Raw genomic sequence first — 26,755 nt, 5'->3', positions numbered from 1 at the left:
GCTATTTCTGGTAAGCAATTATCTCGTAGTCAAGAAAATCCTACAAGTAACCAAATATCACCTGCCGTGACGTGACAAAAAAAAAAAAGAAAAAAGAAAAAAAAAAAGGAGGAGGTCCCTATCTGTCAGATAATGGTCAATGGCCTACGTTAAGCTTAAATTTCAGGCGGAACACCGATGGCTGCAACGGTTGGAAAAAAGAAGTAATTTCAAAAGCTCCAGCACGTGTGGCTTCGTTGCATCTCGCACGCTCAAGGGCATTTCTCCCTCCCAAATCCCAAATTACTCGTTTTATAAAACAAAGAGATTGTTTGTATCCCTTTGTTTTGTTTTCTCACGGCAGCTCCAAAGACCGAGCTCACTTCCCCCCTTTCTCTGTCTGTCTCCGGTTTCTTTAATCTCGTGTTCTCTCCTCTTCTCTCCCTTCCTTTGGACTGGATCTCGTCTTGGACCCGAAGAGAAGAGAAGCCGGCAGGCGGAGGCGGCCAAGAACAAATGATGGGGTTTTTGTTGTCTTTATATTAATCTTGTCTTGGGAGACGTTTGCTGGTAGTTGATGGAATCCGGGCTACCACGTTCTGTGGGTTTCTTCGTTCTGGAAGGTAATCAATCCCTTTTGCTGGTCTTCGATCTGATTTCAGATTTCTCTGTTGAGATCTTGAAGTTCTTGTTGGTGTTGATCTTGGTCGCAGATTTATCTTCTTTTGATCTCCGATCTTTTTTTTCTTGTCTTTGAGATATTTCATCTTCTTTCTTTGTTCTTCACTTGGTCGCATTGGAGAAATTTTGTCGTCGTTGTGGTTTTAATGGGTGTAAAAACATGGATCGGGGCTGCATTCATGGAGATTTCTGATTCTTGTTTCTCTTTTTTCTGGATAATGGAGATACCCATCATCTAAGGCATAATGTCGCTGTCTTTTTTTGCGTGTGAAATGATTTATGATCTGAAAGGTTATAAAGATCATTTTTCTGGCCATGAAAATGGTTATATAGGTTTCTTTTCATTGCGTTTAGCGTCTTGGTTGATTGGGCTTCTATTTTCATGCATATTCAGATTATCCCTTTTGAAGCATATTGGATGCATATATTTGGGCTCAAGAAGCCATAAATGATTTAGGACATCAACTGTTTGGTTCATCTGGGCCTGCTGCAGAACCGAACCTTAGCGAAGGAAGGATTAGTTCATTTACTGTTTCATTCTTCTCTTCCTTTTGATGCTTAAAAGCAGGAAGAAGAGGGGTGTAGAAAGGAGTGGGTAAAAGGAGGGCTCGAGAAGAGGTTTCTCTATTGATCCACCAAGATGACAGTAGATAATCCGCCTGTGACAGCCCAAGGCGCTAGGGTGAGCCAATCTTCCTTGAGCTCCAGCAATGGCAATGCCACCCCTTTCCACTCCAGTAATGGCAGTGCCATCTCCTTGCATGGCTATGCTGCCAGTGAGAATGGTGATGGATATGACAGTGATGGTTCCTACTTGGCTCCCCCGTAAGTTCATGCTTACCTTTATTTATTTCCCCTTGTAACTTAGATGCTTTTAGACCTCCGTTTTTCATGTATTGTCGGTAAACTCCATCGCTACAGTTCCTAAATATATGTTAGCTTGATCACAAACAGATGCTTAGAACTTCTACTTTTGTGAATTCCATATCTATATCTGCTCAAAGGCAAGGAAGGAAAATGTCTAATGACAATAAGGAGATTATCTTCTATTTCATTATTGGGTCTATGAGAAATGAGCTCCTGACCATCAAGGATTGGTCAAAACAGCTTTTCAATTGCACATAAATTCAGCCTTCCGGGACAAGTCTAAAATATTATGGCAGAATGTAATTCCCATCACTTATACTGATACGAGATGCTTTTACCAATTTCTATCTTCACTGGCACATCCAACGATTGCTCTTGCTCTTTTTTCTTTTCTTTTCTTATCTTTTCTTTTCAGTGTTGCAATCTGAAAAGAAAAGAAATTTGTTTTCTAGATGTATTGTGATGCTGGCAATATGTAAACTCTTATTTTCTGCATTACCTGTACCCTTTTGCAGTACCCCAACAACCTTGTCAATGTCTATTCCACCTGAGCTTGCTGGTGCTATCCCTTTGATCAACAGATTCCAGGTATGCATAGAAGCTTTCCTCTCATCATTTGTTGAAACTTTCAAACTCTTAGTGCAGCATAATGAGGTTGCTGGGATATATTGTATATACACCAGATGCTTATTTATTTGCTGTCGTATGGTTTGTTTTCATCAGTTTGGATACTGTGGAAAACATTTGTTAGTTTCGATTGTGATGGGATCATCAAACTGTTATTTCTCCTGTTTTTAAGCATTGCAGCTATCTCTTTGAGAATTACAGATATAGTTTTAATAATCAGAACATAGGATTTATATAAATGAGAACTGGTTTCATGAATTGTACTGTTGTGTATCCATAAATGCTATACTCTATGTTTTACTTTGCTAACATTTTGGATTTCCGAGCTGTTGCACCATTATTGCCAATAAAATTAATCAAATAAAACACAGATGCTATTCCCAGGCCTACAAAATTTTCTGGGCGAGTAAAAAAGATGGAAATACATAAAATCGAGTCAATAAGTAACTTCTGGAGTCCTAGTCTGCAAGGAATCACATACTTGCTTTTTGGTCATTCTCACTTAGCTTACATATGGAGTCATAAGGAAATAAACCAATAAATTTCAGCTTTAGTGCCGGCGGAATTTCACCTGGCAAGTGTCTTTTTTTAAGTTATCTTCCTATTGAAAGCAATTTCTGAAGTTCACTTAAATTGATCACCATTTCAATTCCCTTACCTTCTGATTAACAAGTAAACTTTTCCATTTGTGATTATTACTTCCCTTAATGTCGATGTATCCTGCCTGAAATCAGAGATAATCTTATGTTTTTCCTCATCCACATTCAAAATGCTTTAAAGCAATGCTAAGTAGTCTGGTTGCGATGCCCAACTATAATTTTTTTCTGCATTTCCTATAAGATTGAAGGCAACTAATTGTGCAGTGGGTCTACATGCAGATGAGAATGAGGTCTGTTTGTTATTTTGCTTCTACTCTGTTTTCTTTTGAATGACTCAGTAATTTTTTCTGACAATGTGAAGCCATGTAACCTATCAGTTGGGGACTTCACTTTTGACAGCTTATGTTAAGGGGAAACATGTTCATTGGTATAATGTCACTCCAGTACGGCTTAGTCAGTGTATATTATAGGGATAAGCATCTTACAGTGAAATAGATTGCTAGTAAATACCTCTTATGCTTGAAAATTTTCATTTTCACCTGTGCCTTTGATGCCCTCGTGTCTTGCTTTGTATTTATTACAGGACCTTTTAAAATTTTGCTCATATTAATCATGTTGAAGTTGTTCATATCTGCTTTTATTGTTTTCCAGCAGTGTTTCATTTTCTCTTTCTTCTGTAGGTTGAGGGATTTTTGAAATCCATGCAAAAACAAATGCAATCTGCTGGGAAACGAGGGTTTTTCTCAAAAAAATCTGTAGGCCTTCAAGTTCGTGAAAGGTTTACATTTGAGGATATGCTGTGTTTCCAGAAGGTAGTAGTTTCTGTATTGCATTTCACGATACCTATCTGAGAACAATAATGTGAAGAGTTTATGCACTCTGTTCAGCATTCTGGTGTTCAAACTTTGAAATCAAAGAAACCAAAAAGAAAAGAAAAAAGGAAAAGAATGTAACATCAATGTATTGCTCTTTTTTGCCATTTTTCTTTACTGGTGTTGTGACTATGTCACGTTCTTTGGCAGGATCCTATCCCAACTTCTTTGCTTAAAATCAGCAGTGATCTGGTAAACCGTTCCGTCAAAATGTTTCAGATTATTCTAAAGTACATGGGAATTGAGTCATCAGACAAAATAACTATATTGAGCCTGGAAGAGCGGATTGAGCTCGTTGCAAAGCTTTACAAACACACTCTGAAGCGTTCTGAGCTTCGAGATGAGCTTTTTGCACAGATATCAAAGCAAACACGTAATAACCCTGACAGGTATGTGATTTAGCCTTTTTGCTTTTTGCTGTAAGTGTAGTCTTCCTCTGTTATATGTTGGCTCTTGATTTAGCCTTATTGTACATAACCTCTTAATTTTTCGTATTTTGATGACTAATTTCTGCAGGAGCTGCTTGTTAAAGGCATGGGAGCTTATGTATTTATGTGCATCTTCCATGCCTCCAAGCAAGCATATAGGGGCATATCTATCAGAGTATGTGCACCATGTATCTCATGGGCTGAACACTGACCCCGAAGTCCAAGTCCTCACACTGAACACGTTGAATGCTTTAAAACGCTCTGTCAAGGCAGGACCTAGAGTTACAATTCCTGCACGTGAGGAGATTGAAGCTCTACTGACTGGGAAAAGGCTCACAACAATAGTATTTTTCCTTGACGAAACTTTCGAAGAAATCACATATGACATGGCAACAACTGTTGCTGATTCTGTAGAGGTATTTACATGCATTTCTTCTTGTTGTTTTTCTTGTAATTTCTTGTCATAGACTCCACTGCGTTTGTTAGATGTCACAAACAACACGTCTATATGATTTTTAAAACTTTCCAGCCATGAGGTGGTATAGGGCCTATAGGCATTGTAAAAAACTCTCATAGAAATAGCTAAGTTGTTCCTTTCCCAACTTGGTTATATGAGGATCGAATTTGGTGGTTTCCTGGTGATATATGGAGTTCCCATCATGCTTGTGTTGCTCATAATGAAAGCTCATATATATTTTTTAACTGGATGCCTGATTTTTTACTTCTTATTGCCTTGTATATCTTAGCTGCTGATAAAAATGATGTTTCTCCAGGAGCTTGCTGGGATCATCAAACTCTCAGTGTACTCCAGTTTCAGCTTATTTGAGTGCCGGAAAGTTGTTAATGGTTCAAAGTCTCCTGATGTTGGCAATGGTAATTTTTTTTAATAATCAAACTTTTGACTGTATAAAAGAAACACAATATTTCAGTGTCTATGATTCTGGTAATACCACCTATCTAGATACAAAGTTTTTACAACTCTGCTTTGGTCCAATTTTTTATGGTACACAGAGGAATATATAGGATTAGATGATAACCAATATATTGGTGATTTGCTGGCGGAATTTAAGGCAGCTAAAGACCGCAGTAAAGGGGAGATCCTCCATTACAAGCTAATATTTAAGAAACGGCTATTCCGGGAATCAGATGAAGCTGTAGCAGATCCAATGTTTGTCCAGCTGTCGTATGTGCAGGTATACATACACTGATCAGCTGCTTGAAGTGTAATCATGTTTCCCTTTGATTCTGATGTTATCATCTGAATTAATTGTTTTTCCTTTTCTGGCAGTTACAACATGATTATATTTTGGGAAATTACCCTGTTGGGAGGGATGATGCTGCGCAACTGTCTGCTTTGCAAATTTTGGTCGAGATAGGATTTGTTGACCATCCTGATACATGTGGGTGAGTATGTCCGCCCCCTCGTCAATCAAGTTACTTCTGCAGTATTGTTCCTTGGTTCTAGTGACTTGTTATAGGAAGATCACATTCTCCATAAAACCATAATGATTTTGCAGTGAATGGATATCGCTTCTTGAAAGGTTTTTACCTAGACAAATAGCAATGACACGAGCAAAGAGGGACTGGGAGGTTGACATTATCTCTCGTTATCAGTTAATGGTAAGGTTGGAACAAGATGGTAACAGATGGAAAGTCAAGCTTAAATGACCCATATGAATCTTTATTTTAATCATATTTGTCCTCTTGAACATTTTGTTTCCATATATCATAATGTCATCTCAAATCTTTGATTGTTTATCAATTTATTTACATTTAAGGTCCAGTATCTGTGTTTTCCAGGATTACTCACTGTTCTTCATCTTTCACTGCATGCATGGGTAGCAGTTTTCATAAAATGTTGACCTTGGGGTCTCGTATTCTGAAATCATAAGAAATCCTTATAGCTTAATTTTTGTTGCATATATATTTTTTCCTTAGTTTATATGTTTGTCCACGCAGGAACACATGTCAAAGGATGATGCAAGACAACAATTCCTTCGAATCTTGAGGACCCTACCTTATGGGAACTCAGTTTTCTTTAGTGTGCGGAAGATAGATGATCCAATTGGTCTTTTACCTGGCCGGATCATTTTAGGCATCAACAAGCGTGGGGTTTGTCATAACTAATGCGATAATTTGGTTCTCTTAAAAGTTAAACTATCCATAAAGTAATAGATGTTGTAAACTCAGTCATTCTATTCTTGCAGGTTCATTTTTTCCGCCCAGTTCCTAAAGAATACTTACACTCTGCAGAGCTTAGAGATATCATGCAATTTGGTAGCAGCAACACTGCTGTTTTTTTTAAGATCAGAGTTGCTGGTGTTCTTCAAATTTTCCAGTTTGAAACTAAGCAGGTTTTCCCATTTATGTGCTGATTTCTTTTCTCTAAAATTTCTATTTTTTCCAGATTGTGATGTTTCAAAGAACTGAATAATAATGTTTTTGAAGAACTGGATAGTGATGTTTTTGAAGAACTGAATAATAATTATTTGATTTTGTACTATGCAGGGTGAGGAAATATGTGTTGCTCTTCAAACACATATAAATGATGTAATGCTACGTAGATACTCGAAAGCACGTTCTGCTTCAGGTGGAGCTACTCATGGTGATTTCTCTCAAACAGTCAAGCCACCAAGCATGGATGTATATGAAAAACGTGTGCAAGAGTTGTCCAGAGCTGTTGAAGAATCTCAGAAAAATGCAGATCGAGTTAGTAATCTGGTCTGAATTTCAGTAGTACATAGATAATGGACATATTCTGTGTTTAGGTCTTGTTCTTTTTATTTTTAGGTGGGTCAATTGCTTGAAATTTCGTATCTCTCTTCTTATCTACTTAACCATATAAGATATGCTTTTAAGCACAAATTCTAATCAAAGAGGCAGTGACTATATATGGTAATCCTGTAATTCCCCTGGAGTAGAAAGTAAAAACTTATCATGCAACACTAAGAAATTACTGATCTTGGAGAAAATGAAAACATGAATTTGAAAATAAATACTCATAATGGAGAGTTCTTAATCTGCTCCTTGTTTGCAGATCTCAAAAACCCAGCAAATCCCCTCTTCACCCTAGAGGTCCACTAATTACTCCAAGAGCTCTCTTATGGCCTTTCTCTAGGATGGCTCTGTATCTACATCGAGCCACTTCTGAAAGAAGGGAGGTGGGATTTGCAATTAGCATAATTTGTTTAAATTCATTCTCAAATGATTTGGTGATCATCTCCCTGATAACATTAGAAGAGATTAGTACTTGTCGCTGCCCACTGGTGCTCTCCAAATGAAAGTTGTAAGCAATGCTGCATATCCATTTCACAATTAAACCCTAGAGGTGGCGACCCTAAGAAATCTTTGGTGTTTCTATGTTTCAATGATTATATCATATAATTGTAGGTTACTGTACATTGTAAGATATATATAAGGTTGGTAGAACAACCCTTGTAGCATACATGATGCAAGAGCATGATGGCATATCATTTAAGAATTTCAGATCTTGACATCTAGTCTTTGAATAGTTTTTCATCTTGGAAGTTTCTGCAATCTCTTCTTTAAATTAATGGGATTTTTTAATTGAAATTTATGCTGCTATAATTGTATCACAGCCTTTTTTTTGTTATTTGTCATACACATTTTTCTTCTTTTCAAAACTTCTGATATATAAAATATCAAGCCATTCATATGTAGATAAATATTTAACTCTTCATACTAAATGGTTCTGGTGGTTCTTTAGTATAAAAAATTTAATACTTTTAACATTAGTTTATATAGTTCTAATGTTCATTGTCCATCTGAGTAGTTCAAATCAAGATTCACTGAACCGGTATTGGGGGTCATATTGGCTAGCAACCTTCAGTACGATGCTAGTATGTACTATACCAAACCGAGGTGTATAGGAACCCGGAGGAGGGGGGAGAGGGAGGGAGGGGGAGGCATACCTTGTTGGTAGTGGTGACTAAACCTTAACTATCGCTGCAAAGTGATTGTCATCATGGTACCTTAACCCTAGCTTGCATCGTCGTGGATTATTGAGAAAGAGGGGAGTGGGGAGGGGAAGATTAGGAGAGGACAAAGGTAACCAATCGGTCAAACTGTTCTAGTAAGAGAGGGAGAGAGGGATAGGATCGACCAGTCAAACCATCCTAGTAACCAATCAGTCCAGTATGATATGCCTTGAACTTCCCAGGACGGGACAAATTAGTGGACTTTGGTTCAAATATTAGTTTGATTTTTTTAGCACGCATGCAGACACACATATATGCCTCCAAAATTTCTGGCTCTTTTGTTTATGATAGTTTAATCTGAAACAACTAATGTTAACCATTCTCTTAGTTTCTATCAAGGAGTTTAACCATCTCATCATTATCCTTTATAGGTGTTTGAAGAATTGCATGCAAAACAGAAGCAAGAATTGGAGATGCAGGAGGAATTGCAAGGGCTGGAAAATACTTTGCAGTCTGAGAGACAAAAACTACAAGAAGTCATAAATGACCGTGATAAACTTAAAGCACTATGTAGCGAAAAGGATTCTGCTTTGCAGGTATGGTCTTGGTTAACAAATGCAAAATCATTCTAATATGAATTTGGTAGTTTCTAATCTAGGATTCTATGTCTCAATAATTTTTTAAGTAATATTTTACCAGGCCGTGTTAGTGGACAAAAGTAGCTTGGAGGCCATGCTGACAAAGCTGAGCACTGGAGGGCAACTTTTAGTAGAGAATAATACCAAGAGGGAGTGTTTATCTGGATCTGATTATACTGGAGGAGATGGTTTGGTCATGAAGGGTACAAGGAATAACTGTAGTGATACAGAGGTGTGTTTGCTCGCATTCTTTGCTTTCATTTTGTTGTCTTGCATCATGTTCGGTGCATTACACTGCACTATACTAGGTTTATCATATCAGGCTATTATCTTTCTAAGTGTATGCTTTATTGAATAAACTTCATGAGAAGATCTTGTGAAGATCCTCTTGGTTAAATTTCATGACCTGCTGAACAATATTTTAAAATTTGGTCATTTTAACACAGACATTAAGCAAAATTCAAGAGGAGTTAAGGCAATGTAGAGAAGAGCTTCATGCATCAAATGAAACTTCTAGAATGCTGTTGAAGGAAAAGTCTTTGCTTGAACAGAAGATCCAACTGCTTGTGAAAAAGAATAATGAGGTTCTAAATGTCTCTTGTTTACTGTCTTTTGAGCTATATATCAGCATATACAAGTACTCATTTTTCATCAATCCTAGTGTCATTAAATATGGATGTAATATGTACATATTTGTTTTTATATATTTCTTAGATATTTGGAGTTAATATTATGATTTAATATGCGCTAAACCTTTCCAATTTTTCTTGCTTTGCAATAATCTCTAGAAAATCGCTAATCACTTTTAAATCTGGCTTTTAATATGCAGAAGAGTGTAACTGAAAAGAGCTTCGAAGATGAACGTAGAAAACTCAAATTGCATATTAAAGAATTAGAGCAAAAGTTTGAAAGTATGTCACAAGCTTTAAATGCTGCTGAATCTACTCTTGCAATGAGAAATGCTGAACGGGATGCATTACAAAACAATCTAAAAGAGTTGGAAGAATTGCGGGAATTTAAAGAGGTAAAGTTATTTCATGTATTCCCATCAACTATATCAACTTTGATATTATTTCTTGGACTAATGTAACTAAGGCCATGTGAATGTGAATTTGTTAATAGGATATTGATAGGAAGAATGAACAAACAGCTGAAATTTTGAAAAAACAAGGTGCACAATTGGTTGAACTAGAAGCACTTTATAAGGAGGAGCAAATTTTACGAAAGCGTTATTATAATATGATTGAAGGTTTGTACTTTGGACAATATTGTAGCTTTATCCAGTACGAACTTTAAATTCAACTTTTATAATATTGTGGTGTATAACTCTATATTATTAGAGTTATTTGTATAAGCTTAGCAGTTGAGCTTTATTACATTGTTCTGTCAATAGCATATGATTGTAATAATTATAATAACTTACAGATATGAAGGGCAAGATAAGAGTCTACTGTCGTTTGCGCCCTCTAAATGAGAAGGAGATTGCATTAAAGGAGAAGAATGTTATCATCAGTGTTGATGAATTTACAGTTGCACATCCTTGGAAAGATGATAAATCGAAGCAACATATTTATGACCATGTCTTTGATCAAACTGTTTCTCAGGAAGAAGTTTTTGAAGATACCAAGGTAATTTATATTTTGAATTTAGTCAGTTTTGTATATCTCCATTTCAATCCTCAAATAATATGCTGAAACTTAAATAATAAATTCACACATTACCAATTTATTTTTATATCTACTAAATAATCATAAATTAGTTTATCTTATGCATTAATTTTGTTTTACTTTATAATGGCATGCAGTATCTGGTGCAATCAGCTGTTGATGGATATAATGTGTGTATATTTGCATATGGTCAAACTGGTTCTGGGAAGACTTTTACAATTTATGGTTCAGAAAGTCAACCTGGACTTACCGCAAGAGCAACGGCCGAACTTTTTAAAGTGATGAAACGTGATAGCAGCAAGTATTCATTTTCTTTAAAGGTAATTTTTTTTTTCATTATTTAAAATTTTGTAATTGTTTTCATACACAATATAATTATATATATATATATATTTTGTTAAAATTGATTTCACATTTTTTTAGTCTTCTGATTTTTTTTTTTAGGTTTTATCATTCTTTTCTAATTATGTATATGTAAGGATATGTATTTGGATATAATGCTATTTCTTGTCAATTTATTCATTTTTCTTGAATTATGCAGACTGTGGTACATTTTAAATTGTGGCACATTTCTTTTGTCAAATTTCTATACTATGCTTGGGTTGGGGGGGTGGGGGGCGGGGAGAGTGGGGGTTCTTTTTCCTCCCTTTCTCCTCGACAAATAGCAAAGGTAATAAAAATTAATTAGCTTGAGTTAGTATATTTCCTTATCAAGACTGTCAAACCCATAATCGATGCATGAATATAAGATGTATAATGACCTAGAATGTGATATTTAACTGCCTTTATTTCTTATGTAAATGCTGATACACGTTTCAGCTTGAAAAAGCACTTGGGTTGTGGGGCATTCCTAAAATCTGCAACAAAGCAGTTGACTTCTACTTAGCCTCATTTTTTCCAACATAATAGAGAAGAAACTAGATCGAAAGTTTTATACTGAATCTGTTTGGCATGCTTTACGGATTTTACCACTATGAAAAAAAAAATTATATCATTTTCTTGTGCATCGTATGTCAGCAATGGTTTTAGAAAACTCAAGCTTGTTTGAGGAATGCCTACCATTTTGTTATTGACTGCTCGGAGTCAAATGCCTGGCAAAATTTGGAATTTCATATTGCTTAAGCCTTGTAAATAAAATTGTCTAACATCTTCTTAAGTAATTGTTTCTTTGAGAATCCTAACCAAATGTACGATGAAGGCCTCTTAAGAATTTACTGACATTACCTAGACTTCTAGTTCCAAAAATAAGTTGTTTGACCACATTTCTCATAGATCCTTTGTTAATACATTAAATTTCACTGGTTTTATTGTATAAACAATTTTAAGTTTGTTAGGTATCTTGCAATAGTATTTTATGCTCTTAGGCTCTTTCTGTTCTTGTGCTGTTATGTTCATGTGAAATTGAGTATTCTTGATGAATTTGCAGGTGTATATGGTAGAACTGTATCAAGATAATTTGGTAGACCTCTTATTGCCAAAATATGCAAAGCGTTCAAAGTTAGATATTAAAAAGGACTCAAAGGTAAATTTGCACCTTACATTTATGAAATGCCTTAATCAAAGCATAAAATTTTTCTGTTCATCCTTCAAAAATGGTCTATGAGTAAAAATTCTTGGATTACACACGACATATATGCAGACATATAGATGTACATGCATCCATGTATGCTTCAATATGTATATGCATGCACACATACATAAAGATAGCCATGCACAAATGAGATGATCTTAAAAATGCTTATAAGGGTTAAATTGGTGTCGAGATGGATTGTGAAACATCCAAATTCATAGTCATCCATAACAACCATCATAGTGAATGACAACATAATTTAAAAAGGGAGAATCTTGGCAAGCCAATCTTTGGAGTTCTGGAAACTAAAAATCAATCAAAATATTGGCACATCTAAATTTTTGACATATGCGAACTTCTTTGCCAGCCTTATGTGTGCCTATTGGCTGTATAATTTCATTAAGTTACTCAAACTGGTCGATATTGACACTATGAGACATCTAAAGTCATCAACATTATATTTTTTTTTATGTGCGTGGCTTTGTGTGGGTGGGAAGGGGAATTTGTGTTCATAACCTAGAAAAATCACGTGTCACCTATTCTGGTGGGATACACAATTAAAACTATAAGGGGAGAAGGTCTATGTCAGTGATGCTTCAAGAGCAATCGCAAGAGAGGAGAACGAGCCTTTTCTTTTATAGTTGTTAGATGTTTGATCTCATGCGTTCAATAATTTTAAACCCATCTTTCAGTTATGATGCTTTTACCTTCCATTTGATAAAGTCATAATTGTCGTTGGTATATTAATAGCATAGACATTGCTCATGAACTAAGTTGGTACCTCACAGTATTTAAAATAAATATTAGTTTTAAAAATTTACCATTAAAAGTCTTCTTATGATGCAAGAAACTAGAAATGTTTTTTAAGAACTAATCTTTTAGATACAAAAGCATGCTTTATAATTTGGATTATTAAAAGCTGTTTTGCTGAGTACTCTTTTTTCTTCAGGGCATGGTGACTATAGAGAATGTGACAATTGTCCAAATTTCAAGCTTTGAAGAACTAAGGACTATTATTTCCAGAGGATCTGAGCAAAGGCATACTGCAGAAACTCAGATGAATGATCAAAGTTCGAGATCACATCTGATACTTTCAATTATTATCGAGAGCACCAATCTACAAACTCAATCTCTTGCCAGAGGAAAGGTAAAAATATGCTAACCATGGTTTAAAATTTCATTAAATCAAAACCAGAAGTATTGGTTTTGGCCTGAACCTGATCTGAAACAGCAATCAGATTTGGAGTTTAGTCAATGCTCGCTTATAGGGCTAAATTTAATGTGCATGTAGATATCTTTTCCTTACTGTTTACATTTTTCGTTTCTTTAAAAGTTAGGAAGCATTTTTTTTCTAAACTAAAATTGAAGCCCTTGGCAACATAGAAGTCATGCAATGTCAGATTCCTGAGGTTCATAGGAAAACTAAATTTTTTTTTGACATAGGTTGGGCTGTCCTAGAGCTTAAATTTCATAGACTAATTAGATTGCAATGATATAGTATGCTCCAAACATGACCTTTTAAACATTTTATTTCTTAAAATTAATTTTTTCTGAACTGTTTCAATGTAAAACTACTGAAATGGTATATATAAACATCCTAAAAGGTGTATTATATACTTTGAAGTTATCTTTATTTATTCATCTTTATTCTTTACTTATTATCTCAGATTCCTGAGGTTCATAGGAAAACTATATTTTTTTTGACATAGGTTTGGCTATCCTAGTGCTTAAATTTCATAGACTAATTAGATTGCAATGATATAGTATGCTCCAAACATGACCTTTTAAACATTTTATTTCTTGAAATTAATTTTTTCTGAACTGTTTCAATGTAAAACTACTGAAACGGGATATATAAACATCCTAAAAAATGTATTATATACTTTGAAGTTATCTTTATTTATATATCTTTATTCTTTACTTATTATCTTTGTTATTTCTTATTTTCCTAAACTTTAATTCACATTTTAAATTTCTTGAAAATTTCCAACCAAACCAAGAGTGTGATTGTTGGAACTAAAACAACAGAAACTCATTTGGTCCATGCCTAATTGAAACTGAAATCAAGTTTTCAAACCTTGATATTGACACATCTAAACATCTTCTTATGTGCTTTCTTAAACAATTTTGTAACTTGAATGATTTTTTATGGGTTTAGTATAACTAAAATACAATCATAGGTTTTTTCTTTTGTTTGGTACCATTTGCTTAGTGATTCAAGTCATATTGGAGCATGGACTGTCTCAAATTTCAGATTCAAGATTAGCCTGGCAAGGGCAAAAATTTGTACATTCGTAAACTTTCAGATGTTCGAGAAAAATAGCAAGACTAGAAAATTAAAAAAAGGATTTATGTTTTAGTCACTTTGGTTGGTATTTAGGGTTCAGTGCTTACAAAATAGAGCACAGAGCAAGTTGATGATAATTTTTTTTAAAAAAAAAATCATGAATTATCTGTAAAATTCTCCAAAGATTATAGTTGTGTGGATTTCATCAGATCTGGGAAGAACTGCAAAATAGATGGAGAATATTGTAGTACTGCAGATAATGTCGCTAGGTGGACAAGTTATATCTAGTTCTCCTACGTGAATGGTAACATCTAATAGCATGCATTTGCTTATGTTTATTTTTTTGTCCTTGAAGAAGTCTCAAATATTTGATCAGCTGTCCACATTTTCATTTATTTAACTGTAACATACAGTTATTCGGTTCTTGAAATTTTTATGTGCAGTTAGTGCAGAATTTGGCCACTATATAGATATTCATGAATTTACTGAGCAATATGATTTCCTGGCAGATTTCTAACTGAAGTAAATTTTGAATAGGAGCTTGGGTAGAAAAAATAGAATTGACAATCTTAGTGAATCCATGACATCTTCAAGTAGTTAGTACTGTTCCTCTGAGCTCAAGGTGCTGAAATTCAGTGTCTTTCATTATTTTTCCCTTTTTGCGAAGCCAGTTATGACATTTAATTTCATTGATTTGCAGCTTAGTTTCGTAGATCTTGCTGGTTCTGAGAGGGTAAAGAAGTCAGGTTCTGCAGGAAAGCAACTGAAAGAAGCCCAAAGCATCAATAAATCCCTGTCAGCTCTTGCAGATGTCATTGGTGCTTTGTCTTCTGATGGACAACATATACCATACAGGAATCATAAATTGACAATGCTCATGAGTGACTCTATTGGGGGCAATGCTAAAACTCTTATGTTTGTGAATGTATCTCCAGCAGAGTCAAACTTGGATGAAACTTACAATTCTCTAATGTATGTGCTTCTTTGACCTTATCCTTTTCTTTTTTGTAGCTTTAAATTATTTAATCTCTCAAGGTTGCTTCATATCTTGTGCTCGATGAGATTGATTACTGGTCGACACAAAGAGAATGGGTTTTACCATAGAAGTACTAAGGATGTTACCTTGTTTGATGGTCACCATGTGTGCAAATGATCTCTGTTACAAAAGTCATTACATTATCTTGAAGTCTTAATTTGAGACAAACATCTTGGCTATTCTGAGTTGATATACGCTCATGCATTTGGAATGCTGTAATTTCACATTCCATGGTGCTTGAAGATTTATTTAGGTGGTTTAAAATGAATTCAAGTTCTAGATTTTTTTTCTTTTTTTTTTTGGTATTCCGTTGCTTACCATCTTGACATGCTTTCCATGGTTGAATATGCTATTCTTGTTAATCCTGTTTTATTGAACAAATTTTATCTGCTTCTCGCACAATACTCCTAGTTGGATCATATAATTTCAAATGCATTTCCTTTTTTCCCCAGCTGTAGCAATTGTTCTTTACTTGAAGTCTTATTTACATCTTTTAGTACGTGCCGATGTTCTCATAACGTTGTCCCATGTATAGGTATGCATCAAGGGTGAGGTGTATTGTCAATGATCCGAGCAAGAATGTTTCCTCAAAAGAAGTTGTACGTTTAAAGAAGTTGTTGGCCTATTGGAAGGAACAAGCGGGGAAACGAGGCGATGACGAAGAAGTAGAAGATATTCAGGATGTAAGGCATTTACCAGAGAGAACAGATGGCCGGCTTTCCACTTGAGAGCTTGCCAAAGGTGGCAGGTCCTTTCTTTGGAGCAAAGACAGGTCCTTTCTTTTGGGCCACTAACTTTTTGTATTACCGAGTGCCTACCTCTACTATGCTAAGAGGTAGCCATCAATGGTCAAGCATTTACTAACAGGCTTCTAAGGTTATATTCCAGCCAACAGCATGTGGTGAATGTTGTTTGAGAAAGCCCATACTTGTTGTACAGTAAGAAATCATATATGCAGCAACACTTATGTATGCATAATTACACTGTCCGTTCATTAGAAAAGTTTATAGAGTTGTTACAGGTGCACTCAAGACCGGTTACTCATCTTTAGAGCAAATGAAGGTATGTTTATCACCTCTCTCCTCCCTCCCTCCCTCCCCAACTTGTTGTTGCAATGTCAAACAAAATCACTTGCTGTAACCGAGGACTGTACATGCATTGTATTTGGATTAGACCTGTACAAATTCAGACCTGGACTTTATAAGCAATTTGGGTTCATGTCTGGTTCTGTTTGTCAATTTAAATTTGAATAGGTCTATACAATCTCCCTCCAGATCTGTAGAATTCCCAGGATACTTTATGCTTAATATTTTCTGGTCAGATGTTGAGCATTAACATGAGATATATTTATGATGCTGTGACTAACAAATTCATGACTAGAACTTTATATTCATATTGCTTGCTTTTTCTTGTGGTACCAACCGTTTCCACCGGATAGAAACTAACCATCAAGAAAGGATTTTTTTCAGTTTCTTTTACAAGCCACATTGGTTCCTTATTGTTGGTTGAAGTCAAAGATTCAAGCACTGGTGTGTGTGTGTGAGAGAGAGAGAGGTCTTTTTCAATATTGTTGTATATTTTACAGTTTTAAATATTCTCTATATATGTTATGCTACCTCACCATATACTTCTTCACTTGCGTATTTTAAATTGATTGTAGAGTTTGGATCCAACTATGACCCAGTAAACTTACCAGATGCAGCTTGTGTTATAAAACTATTCTCTCTCAGAAAATTATACTCTGATTATCAGATTAATTTCATGGGTTATTAATAATGTTTACAACCATAGCATCAGCAGAAAGCACTACTGCAAAATTCCATTTGTAATTGGTTTTTTGTTTTTTGGGTGATATCTGTAATCATTTCAGCTTTTTTAATAGAATCTTGGTTCTGACCTTGTACAAAACACGACCTACAATGGTAGTTCAGGTGATTGGGTTGTTGTGTTCAGGTGATTGGGTTGTTGTATTCAAGAGCATCAAGCGTTACCTTGATCCAGAATCACGTTCTTGGCAGGAGTGGGAGAGGAGTCAGGGCAATCACAGACTACATGGAAAACTTCCGCCATGGCCTGAAGGATAGGTTAAAAATATGTGACAGAATTTGCTGGAAGAGAAGAAAAAAGATCGTGGCTTGACTGAGTTCCCGCCTTCCTAGAATGCAGACAAGCAATTCATTACTGACTTTGTCTTATTTAAAAGCCTCTACTGAACAATTTAGGCCTACTTACGTTAGCTTAGTTCTTGTATATGCAAGTAGCCAGTTTGAAAAAACTTGAGACGTAATTCAGATTGGATCAAATTGAGATATAAAGTAGGTGGGATGGAGACAGGTTTTGCTTGGATAGGCGTTATCCAAGCCTTATACACAAATCTAACCCAGTTAAAGTTTCAGGTCCTTTTTTTTTTTTTTTTTTTTAAGAAAAAAAAGGTTGCTATGAAGTTTAGGTCGATGTTTGTCGATGCAAATCCAACCAAAATGAGCAAACTTGAGTTATCTGGGCTCAAGCCGTACCCTTCAGTCGGAAAAGGATTTAGCATCATCTTGTATTACGCTCCTGATCAAACTTTTCCCAGTCCAACTTTTGCATAGCCGTTAAATGAGAATCCAAAGAGGGTTATCCTTAATAGAGTCAACTGCCACTAAAACGTTTGTTAGGTATTCTTGGGAATAAAATCTTGGCTGTAAAATGAGATATGCAAGGGTCCATGCCTTTACATGTTATACTGATGGATGGAATCCACTAGAAATTTGGCTTTTGTCGAAGGCATTTGTGCTGAGAATGGTGGGGTTGATATTCCTTTTGCTGTACTTTCTCATAATTGCATGAGATGGTGATCTCTCCTCTTGGACTTTCTAATGTTGGCTCTGGTGAATATGTTCCGACCTCATTCTTCTGTGAGTAGCATTCTCAACGGACATCGTGTAGGGATGGCAATGGGTAGGATTTGGATCGGATAGTATACTATCCATCCCTAAATCCGAACTTAATACCCTATACCCAAACCCTATCCGATACCCAATCGGGTAAGAAAAGAGATACCCATCCCTATACCCAACGGGTTCGGGGATACCCGTGGATAACCCATTTCCCCATACCCAATCCATACCCGCCCCATACCCAACCTATACCCGTCCATTCTATACCCAAAAAAAAAAAGTAAAATAATTTTATGCATATTATCAATCAAAAATAAAATTACCAATTATATATATATACATACATACATACGCACATACACACTTCTAACACACACACACATACATGCATACATATATGCATGCATACATATACATACATACATATATATAATTATATATATATAGAGAGAGAGAGAGAAAGAGAGAGAGATCATATATATGTGTGTGTGTATATGTATATGTATGTATATATATATATTCGGATATGTATATATATATATATGTATATATATGTGTGTGTATATATATATATATATATATATATATATATATATATATATATATATATGTATATATATGTGTGTGTGTGTGTGTGTGTATATATATATATATATATATATATATATATATATATTCAGATATGGGTTCGGGTATTACCTATACCCTAGGTTCGGATCGGATTCGGGTAGAAAATAGCACTACCCATACCCGTACTATAGTTTTCGGGTTTTATCCAAACCCGAACCCAAACCCAGTCAAACCCTATTTTTCGGGTTTGACCGGGTTCGGATAGGGTGTATACCCATCGGGTCGGATTAATTTTGTCATCCCTAACATCGTGTTTGCAATACTTTGCTTGGTAATGGTGCAGTCCACTGGCCAGTTTTGGTCTAGGATATATATTGCCTTTGCATGAACCTCATCAAGTTGTTATCCCTTCAATTATCACTAGCACATTTGCCTGGAATGAGTTTATTGCATTGATTAAGAAGTGGGCCTACATATGATGATAGATTGGTCCGTGGTTGTTGATGCTAGTATAAACATATGGCCATGTGGGCGAGCAAAAAGTTTAGTGTTTATTTGGCTCTTTGGATGATTTTGCTGTCATAGATGTTCAAATGATCCTTTCATACTAGGGAAGGTTGTTTTAATGCATACCTTTTTTTATTTTTGTTTTTATTTTTTTTGGTGTAATAGGAAAGACAGGTTATTCCCAATGATTGTGCAGGAACTGCAGGCTAATGAATTCCTATCTATCTTGTGGAGGACTAAAATTACTTGGCATAATCATTTTTAGCACCAATTTCAAAGAACCTAAAATGGCAGGAAATGAGCAATTGTTTAAGATTTGATTTGCCTAGCCTCCACTGGTGCCGCTATTGAGCTGAGATTACGGGTGCTGAGCAGCTTGATGTAGTCAACCAAAGTATTGTGAAGATTGACGTCTGGTCGGAGAAAGCCAACGGCGTAGTGCATTTGAAGTCTTGAAAGTAATGAGATCTTGATAGAATGGAATAAAGGAAGATCCATGATTTGGGCTTAGTGACAAGGACATATTTGTCGTTTAGTCTGGAAGTTTTTGGAGCAGAAGTTAAGGCATGGAAAGATGCAAGGGAGACTTTGAAACAGTCATTAGCAGTTCACTCCAACGCACCATTATGGCAAATAAGACAGGCTCTCTCTCGAGGTGATGGCGTAGTGTTCGGTGACAGATTGACTATAGTCTATAAGCACCGCCCCACACTTGCCTCTTGGTAGATCAAGCTGCTGTTCTTCCCGTTAGCATGATTATAAAAAAAAAAATTACATGGAGTTTAATAAAAGTTGCTTTTGACTTGTTCTGTTGAACCTAGAAGAAACTCGAGCATTATACGTGTTATCTGCAGCTGCTAGTCGAATGATTGGCAAAATTGTTGCAATTTGAGTTTTGTAATAATTCTAAGTAAAAGAATGGTAGATGTCATGATAAAAGAGAATTTGGAGCACCTTTCTTTAGAAAAGAAAGAATACAAATATTTTTCAAGGATGCTATAGTCCTGTTTGAAGCCAAAAACATGTCTATAAGTAAGCTAAAGACAGTGGAATCATCTAAGACATAGAGCATAGAATATTACACGTGGAAAAGTTAGTCCAACATGTTGGTCATTATATGCTGAATAATGCTAGTATGAAACTTTAATTCCTTTGTTAAAAAAGGTTCCACAATACGAATGCTTAAAAAAAAAAAAATTCTAGCCCTATTTGAGGTGCATTTTCTTCTGGGGAGGTGAACATTTGCCACTAAATTGTGCTATGCAGTTATGATATTCTCTCTTAGAGGAGAACATTGACAACGCTTTATCTTGGAGTTTTGATTAAAATGGTTTGCATCTTTTACATGCGACTATGAGTCATTTTAGTGCTCTGAAGAATCTTGAGGCTACAGATATGATTAATCAACTCCTATGTCAAGGGAACACATAAATTTATGTCACGATCGGAATTCATTATTTTAATCAAGTAAAAAAATTTGAACTTGTGGTTCCTCGTGCCAGTGAATGTTGACCCAGTGGGCATCCAAAGAATAACTGGTCATTGCATTTTTTTTGTTGATGCCTGCAACTTTTTCATCTGAAGGCATTATTTTAGTGAAGAGTGGTCGGTCACTCTTTAAAGTGTGAGTTGATATAGTTTTCATGTTATATGAGTTTGTAATGACATATTGGCATATAGGTGCTACTAAAATCTTCATGCTTGAGTTTAAATGCACAACTGAATTTCTTAAAAGATGATATGCATATTACCAAGTGTTGACAGAGCATGCATTGTCTGAATTCGGTGCGCCGTGTATTAGGGCATTTGGGATTATGGATGATTTAATACCAGGTTACTTATATCTGTTTCCCCTTTCAAGAGTATTCTCCCAGCATTTGGATAGATTTGGCTCCTAAAATGAGAGAAGTGAAATATTTTTCTTGTTTGTATTATAAAGACTTTTACTTTTACCTGTGGATTTTAAATAAAAAATCCACTTAATTATTGGTTTTGCAAAAAAATGGCCGATTTATCCCTTTTTTTTCCCACAAAATACAAATTTCTTAGATGTCCCTCACCAATTGTGCCCCTGGATCTAAGAAACAAATATGCTTTGAATGTTCAAAATACATGTATTGGGCATTTAGTAAATGTATAAGAATGATTTGTGTTCGGTGTAACTTAACTTTTGGTGTGATCCGGTTTATCATCAATTCAATCCGACTATTTTGAGAAGATGATCTGAGTGGATTTTTCATAAGATTTGTAATGGTAGTAGAGGGCTTCGGCTATCAAGCCCCAGCTCGATGGTGACTCATTTTTAGACTTTAGTTGGCCAATTTGGACATTTGGGTTTTTTCTCGTTGTTTTAGAATTTATGGCTATATATTACGATCACGCCTTTTATAGTTTGAGCGGTGGTATACTGCAAGAATTAATGCTCATTCTCTTTATACTCTATCTTCTTATATAGTAAAATCTTTTTTCATCTTCGTCTATAAGCATAGGCCTTTACTTGTGAATGTATGTTAAAGATTGAACCAAGTAAACCACTGTATTTTATTTTTTGTGTAATTGTTTGATATTATTTAGATTTTATACTAATTAATAGGTAATCTTATAATATTTTAATTTTGCTTATTATCTATCTCGTATTTATACCCAGGGCAAAATCATCTGGAGATTGCTTTTCTTTTTTTTTTTTTTGTGAAAAAAATAAATTGGACCATATTTCTTGCAAAATCAATACTTGATTAGGTGGACTTCCTATTCAAAATTCACCGTTTTCATCTTGTACTTGCAATTAACTTTACCATAATATTGTGCTCGCCTGGCGTAGTAACTTTTAGGTTGTTGACCTTTTTAATGTTATTTGAAGAATATGCTGAATAAAACCAACAAAGTATGAAAACAGTAAAAGCCTCATGATACATTCTTTTGCTGCTTAATAGATTATCCGAGATTTGTTGCTATCTGTAGTGCTTAGATCATTTTCAATGATACCAACTCCTGTAGGCCTCGGCTTAGCACTTAAATGCAAATTATTTCTTTGGCCCAATTACCGATTAGAAGATTTAGCTTCGGAAGTTGTTTCTACATCGCTTTCTTCCTCACTTTCTTCCATTTCTTCCATTTCTGAGATTTCTTTCAAGCGTGTTTAAAAAAATAATGTTATCTTGTCTCCCGTAGAGGTACTCAAATTGAATCAGTGATCGATTTTTAGGTTTTATCGCAAACCAACAGCAAACAACAAACAGCTAAGGAAGCACCAAATGAACAAAGAGAAAAGCTCCTTTCAACGGGAGCAGCACCGTATGAAGCTGAAGTTTCATGTACGGTTTTGTAATAGCGATGGAAACAATGATGATACAATGAAGTAGGCAAAAATAAATTTAACATCTCATTGTTCCCACGTCATGACGCACATGTAGAATGCTTCAGCCTCAATATCAAACATAATTAACACAGGCTATTGGCAAAATAGAATATTTGTAAAAATCTTAAAGTAAATTTATGACGGTAGAATTGATCATGCCATGTTATGTTAGGCCAGAGCAGTTATAAATGGAATTGGAGAAGGTCATAATTCTTGACTGTAACTACTGCTAGCAAAAGAATAGGTATAATGTAATTAAGCCTGAAATGCATATTTCTTCACTTGAATTATCTTTATTTTGGCATCATCATACTCGCTGAGTGTAAATATTGTATGACCAAGATCCTTGATTCAACCATGAAAGAGATTGTCATTTCAGCAGGCAATAATCAAAGCTAGACTTTTAGCATTTTTTGAAGGTCTTAAGATTATAATTTCAACCGTAATTATGGTCATTTTAATTGGTATTATCGACTTCACTAGTTTCTCCATGAGCTCATAGGTAATTTAGTTTTTTGAATTCTAAAGCTTGCTGGTTGTCATCTTGTTGTTCAAGACTTGGACCGCAATGAAAAAATTTAGCCAGAGATAGTCCAAGAACTCATGCCTCCACCAAAGTTGCAGAAACCAAATTGCTATCGTCATGGTGTCATTATTATGACATTCAGTAAACCACTCATAAAAATTATTGTGGATTGGACACTGAAATTAAGTTCTGGACCTCCGGAAGAGCAAGCGAGAGCTAGTGCTGCAGTATCTTACATGCATTGAGTTCTTCACTCACATGCATTATATGCCTGCAGTATTTGAAATGAAACTTTTGAGAAGTCATTATTCCTTTCGACATGATTTATCTATACTGAATATTATTATAGTAATGGGTAAACACATGATCATCCAGTGACATAATCATAATTTTGAAAGTGAGCTCTTACTGTTTGTATATATGTATACTTCCTTATGCACCATACGCCTTTCGCAAGTACTTTGTAATCCACCGAAGTAGGTTTTCATTTCCAAGTGGCTAGCAGTCAAGTGCAAATTCCAAAGTTTGAAATAGAAAAATATTTAAATAGCATAAAATATACATCTGAACTAAAATGAAGTAAATGAAAGCGAAGTCAATTATTCACCGACAAGACACGGTGTGCACGCTTGAACAATATATATCCACAGACTTGACAGAGAAGCTGTTGATAAACCCAACCACAACACAACACAACCCGGCCCCTCCCCCCCTCTCTCTCTTCCAATGTCTTCTTTACATAATCTGCCATGTGGACGTCTGAGCAGTAGGTTTTGTTCTGAGTTAGTTGATTTACAAATTATCATTGCTACTTATTTCTTTATTTATATCGTGATTGCATGTTTCAATTCTTTATGTATATTAATGATTGTTTACTTCTTTGAGAGGAAGTAAACAATCATGAAGATACATAAAGAATGGAAATATGTAGTTATCAAATCATTAAAAGAATAAAAAAAAAAGGAATAGACGGTTTCGTGATCGAGAAGTCTAAACTTTTCTTATACGTACCTTATCGCGCCACCGGAGTTCTGCTGCAAGGCAGGGGAGGGGCATGGTTTGAGTCATGCAAAGGCCTTATGTGAGAAGAAGAGAGCAGAAGGTAGCCAAGGACAAACTTGCCGGCAACCAACGAACTGAGGCAGTCCCTTCCAAAGCTAATGCCGGCAAGTCATCCTTGGCTGCATTCCACTCTCCACCTCTTCACGCAAGGCCTTCGACGAACGCCGGCATAGCTCTCGTTCTCATCTTCCGAACAAGGGTGCAACTCTCTTCTCTCTTTCACCACCTCGCAATCTTTTCTTTTTTTTTTTTTTTTTTGGCACAGCTGATCTGTTGATGGAGGTGATATATATATATATATAGGCACGGGTAGTTGTTTCAGTGGTGACTCATGTTCTTGGCCCGATCCTTCTAGTTGGCCATAGAAAGCCAGTGGAATGGTATGGAGATATCTTTAGTGCCCATTCCCTGAAGAAATTCTCACAAGCTGTGCATGTGATTTAATCTGTGATGCCAATTGGTCTCTTTTCCCTTTTTAGGTGGACATGCTGAGGCTAAGAACGGATGGCTGGGCCAGCTTCACCTTCTTTTAAGGGATGTGGGCCTCGATTTGTGGGAACGTAGTGGTGGGTTGGGGTGCCCCACTCCCATGACTCCATGAGGCAGTTTCCTTTTCCAAAACGTTTGTTAGGCTGTTGAGTGAATGGAATTCTCGTTGGAGGAAAGCTAGAGATATGGAGGGGGGGGGGGCCTCATGCCTGCCAAATGATCTAAAAGGTGTGAGTCCGACATGAAGAGATTTTGACTCTCGTGACCAATTCAAAGTCATCAGTAATTGGCAAGGGCGGTTGATGACCTGATGCCCCCTCTCCTTGGCCTTTTCTCCTAATTTCGTGCGTTAGGTGGTTTCCCGGGATGTCATGGGTGGAGGTGGGCTTTTGGTGATTCATACCCGGAATATGTCTAAAGATCGCATGATTTCAAAGTGGAGAATGTTACCATTAATTATATAACAATCATTACAAACTTTATACAATGATTGTGTGGTGATAATTAAGCAATTACGTTATCATGCTATGAATATTATCTAAGAATAAATTCTTAGGAGGGTCGTAACATTTAATTAGATGAAGAAAATATTGTGGACTTGGTATACTTTGGATTTGCAAATGTCTCATAAAAGTTTGTAGAGATTCGTAATAATAGTTTAGACCATGACCGCCGATATTCTTATTCCTGCGCTTCGTCAACTTGCATTTTGGCGAGCATTTGCCGTGGTGGCTTGGAATTACGGAGTCAGCCGGTGGAATATGGACAATATAGACCGCACACTTGGATCGTATGGGCCAGTGAAGCACAGCACCAGTTGGCTCGAATGACCCTTCGAACATGGAAGAGGGCCACTGGGAATGCGTGCTTTCGTTTGTTTTGAGGACACGTGGTTGTCGTTTGAGCAAGAGGGATTTTATGCGACCTTTATCCCCGGATTGGTAGGCTGAGTGGAAATCCGGAATTTATGCAGATTCCAGAGACTTTGGCCTTTGCCATGCATTCATTGCACGCGACTGATCGAAGAGGAAAGAATATTTGACGGCCACATCCCATCTCATCGACTGATTAAATATTTGATGTTGGATTTTATGTTTTATTTTTTAATTTATGAATTGATAATATATACTATTATTTTCACTAATTTTACTCTGCCTTTTTTTTTTGTTTGTTTCATTTCCATATGTTTGTAGGCAGGCTTCGGCAAGGTTTTATAGTTGGTTGATCTCAAAGGGTTTCTTACTATGTGAGACTGGTTGAAGCAAATATGGTGCATAATAAATTATATGGAGAGAGATATTCTGATCTTTGAACAAAAAAAAAAAAAAAAAAGAGAAAAACACAGACCATCTCTTGATTACATTATTCTAACTGCTTCAATTATTGGAGTATGGGCTCATAAATAAGCAAAGATCAAAGTACTTCAAATACTGGAAAGGCAGAGTGAGTTGGTCGATGGTAGGCTAGTAGCATTGCCCATAGGAAAAAAAGCTTCATTTCTTTCTCTAACCAAAACTGAACAGGGTTTAAAATACCATGTGTTGAAGATCTTAAAATGGGTTTATTCTTGTTATAAAAGTGCTTAATTTTTCAATTCTAAAGATAATCTTCATCAAATGACTCCATTAATGATTCAAAAAAAAAAAAAAATTCTGTAGAAATCCTAATTAAAATTTGCTCTTAAAAGTTTAAAACATGCTAAGCTTCTGTAGTAGAAGGAGGGATTCTAACTAGACCTGTTCATGGGCTGAGCTTCGGATCTAATTTTTATTTTTTTTTTTATTGGGCTCCGGATTGGATGTATGTAAATTTTGACATCTTTTAGATCCAAGCCAGGCCCGTGATCAGATCTAATTCTAACATTGCTGGACTTTGAAAATAAAAAAAGGAAAGAGTAGAGAGAAAATATTCTAAATTAGAATAAAAAAAATGAAAGAGTATCTGATTTAGTTAAAAAAAAAAATCTAAAACACATCTTAATATATTTGTGCTCAAACATCTTTACAGGAGAAGGAAGAGAGATAGTTCTTGTTGCCACAATATTTTGGACCAAGAAAGAATAGCTTGGTTGGCGTCGATTCGAGAAGGAGTTCAGTGGTTGGTGATACTTCGAGGATGAATGGACGTTCTTAGGATCTACGGGAAACGTTCGGTCATTAAAGATTCTTTGAT

At 35.7% G+C, this 26,755-nt stretch overlaps 1 protein-coding gene across 6 annotated transcripts; it reads left to right on the top strand.

The window, feature by feature from the left end:
- The first annotated feature begins 448 nt into the window (after positions 1-448).
- LOC105050438 (kinesin-like protein KIN-14I) lies at positions 449-16,393 on the top strand. 6 transcript variants are annotated; one of them, XM_029266201.2, is made up of 24 exons: positions 449-602; positions 1,055-1,485; positions 2,043-2,115; positions 3,434-3,565; positions 3,776-4,014; positions 4,142-4,469; positions 4,827-4,926; positions 5,065-5,246; positions 5,342-5,457; positions 5,571-5,673; positions 6,013-6,165; positions 6,261-6,407; positions 6,562-6,762; positions 8,423-8,587; positions 8,691-8,861; positions 9,076-9,213; positions 9,459-9,653; positions 9,752-9,878; positions 10,055-10,257; positions 10,434-10,616; positions 11,723-11,818; positions 12,816-13,013; positions 14,854-15,125; positions 15,725-16,393. In XM_029266201.2, exons 2-24 carry the CDS (start codon positions 1,301-1,303, stop codon positions 15,915-15,917), a joined length of 3,900 nt encoding a protein of 1,299 aa, XP_029122034.1. In that variant the 5' UTR covers positions 449-602; positions 1,055-1,300; the 3' UTR covers positions 15,918-16,393. The 6 variants fall into 6 exon arrangements, 5 of the variants coding, with proteins under 5 accessions (XP_029122034.1, XP_010928759.1, XP_073118403.1 ...); XR_012143501.1 differs by lacking the exon at positions 15,725-16,393 and adding an exon at positions 14,691-14,775 and having other exon boundaries at positions 465-602; positions 1,229-1,485; positions 6,562-6,774; positions 14,854-14,992; XM_010930457.4 differs by having other exon boundaries at positions 465-602; positions 1,229-1,485; positions 15,725-16,160.
- The last annotated feature ends 10,362 nt before the right edge of the window (positions 16,394-26,755 follow it).

Source organism: Elaeis guineensis, chromosome 8 (assembly GCF_000442705.2).
Source record: "Elaeis guineensis isolate ETL-2024a chromosome 8, EG11, whole genome shotgun sequence".
Lineage (NCBI taxonomy): Eukaryota > Viridiplantae > Streptophyta > Magnoliopsida > Arecales > Arecaceae > Elaeis > Elaeis guineensis.
This window is presented reverse-complemented; position numbering and strand designations above follow the sequence as displayed.

What these genes read in the sequence shown, in the direction of transcription:
- LOC105050438 (XM_073262302.1), top strand. Translation starts at nt 1,301, where the DNA reads ATGACAGTAGATAATCCGCCTGTGACAGCCCAAGGCGCTAGGGTGAGC. An exon ending in TCTCTCGTTATCAGTTAATG is followed by an intron (nt 5,674 to 6,012) that starts GTAAGGTTGGAA and finishes TTGTCCACGCAG; the next exon opens with GAACACATGTCAAAGGATGA. An exon ending in ATATTAAAAAGGACTCAAAG is followed by an intron (nt 11,819 to 12,815) that starts GTAAATTTGCAC and finishes TTTTTTCTTCAG; the next exon opens with GGCATGGTGACTATAGAGAA.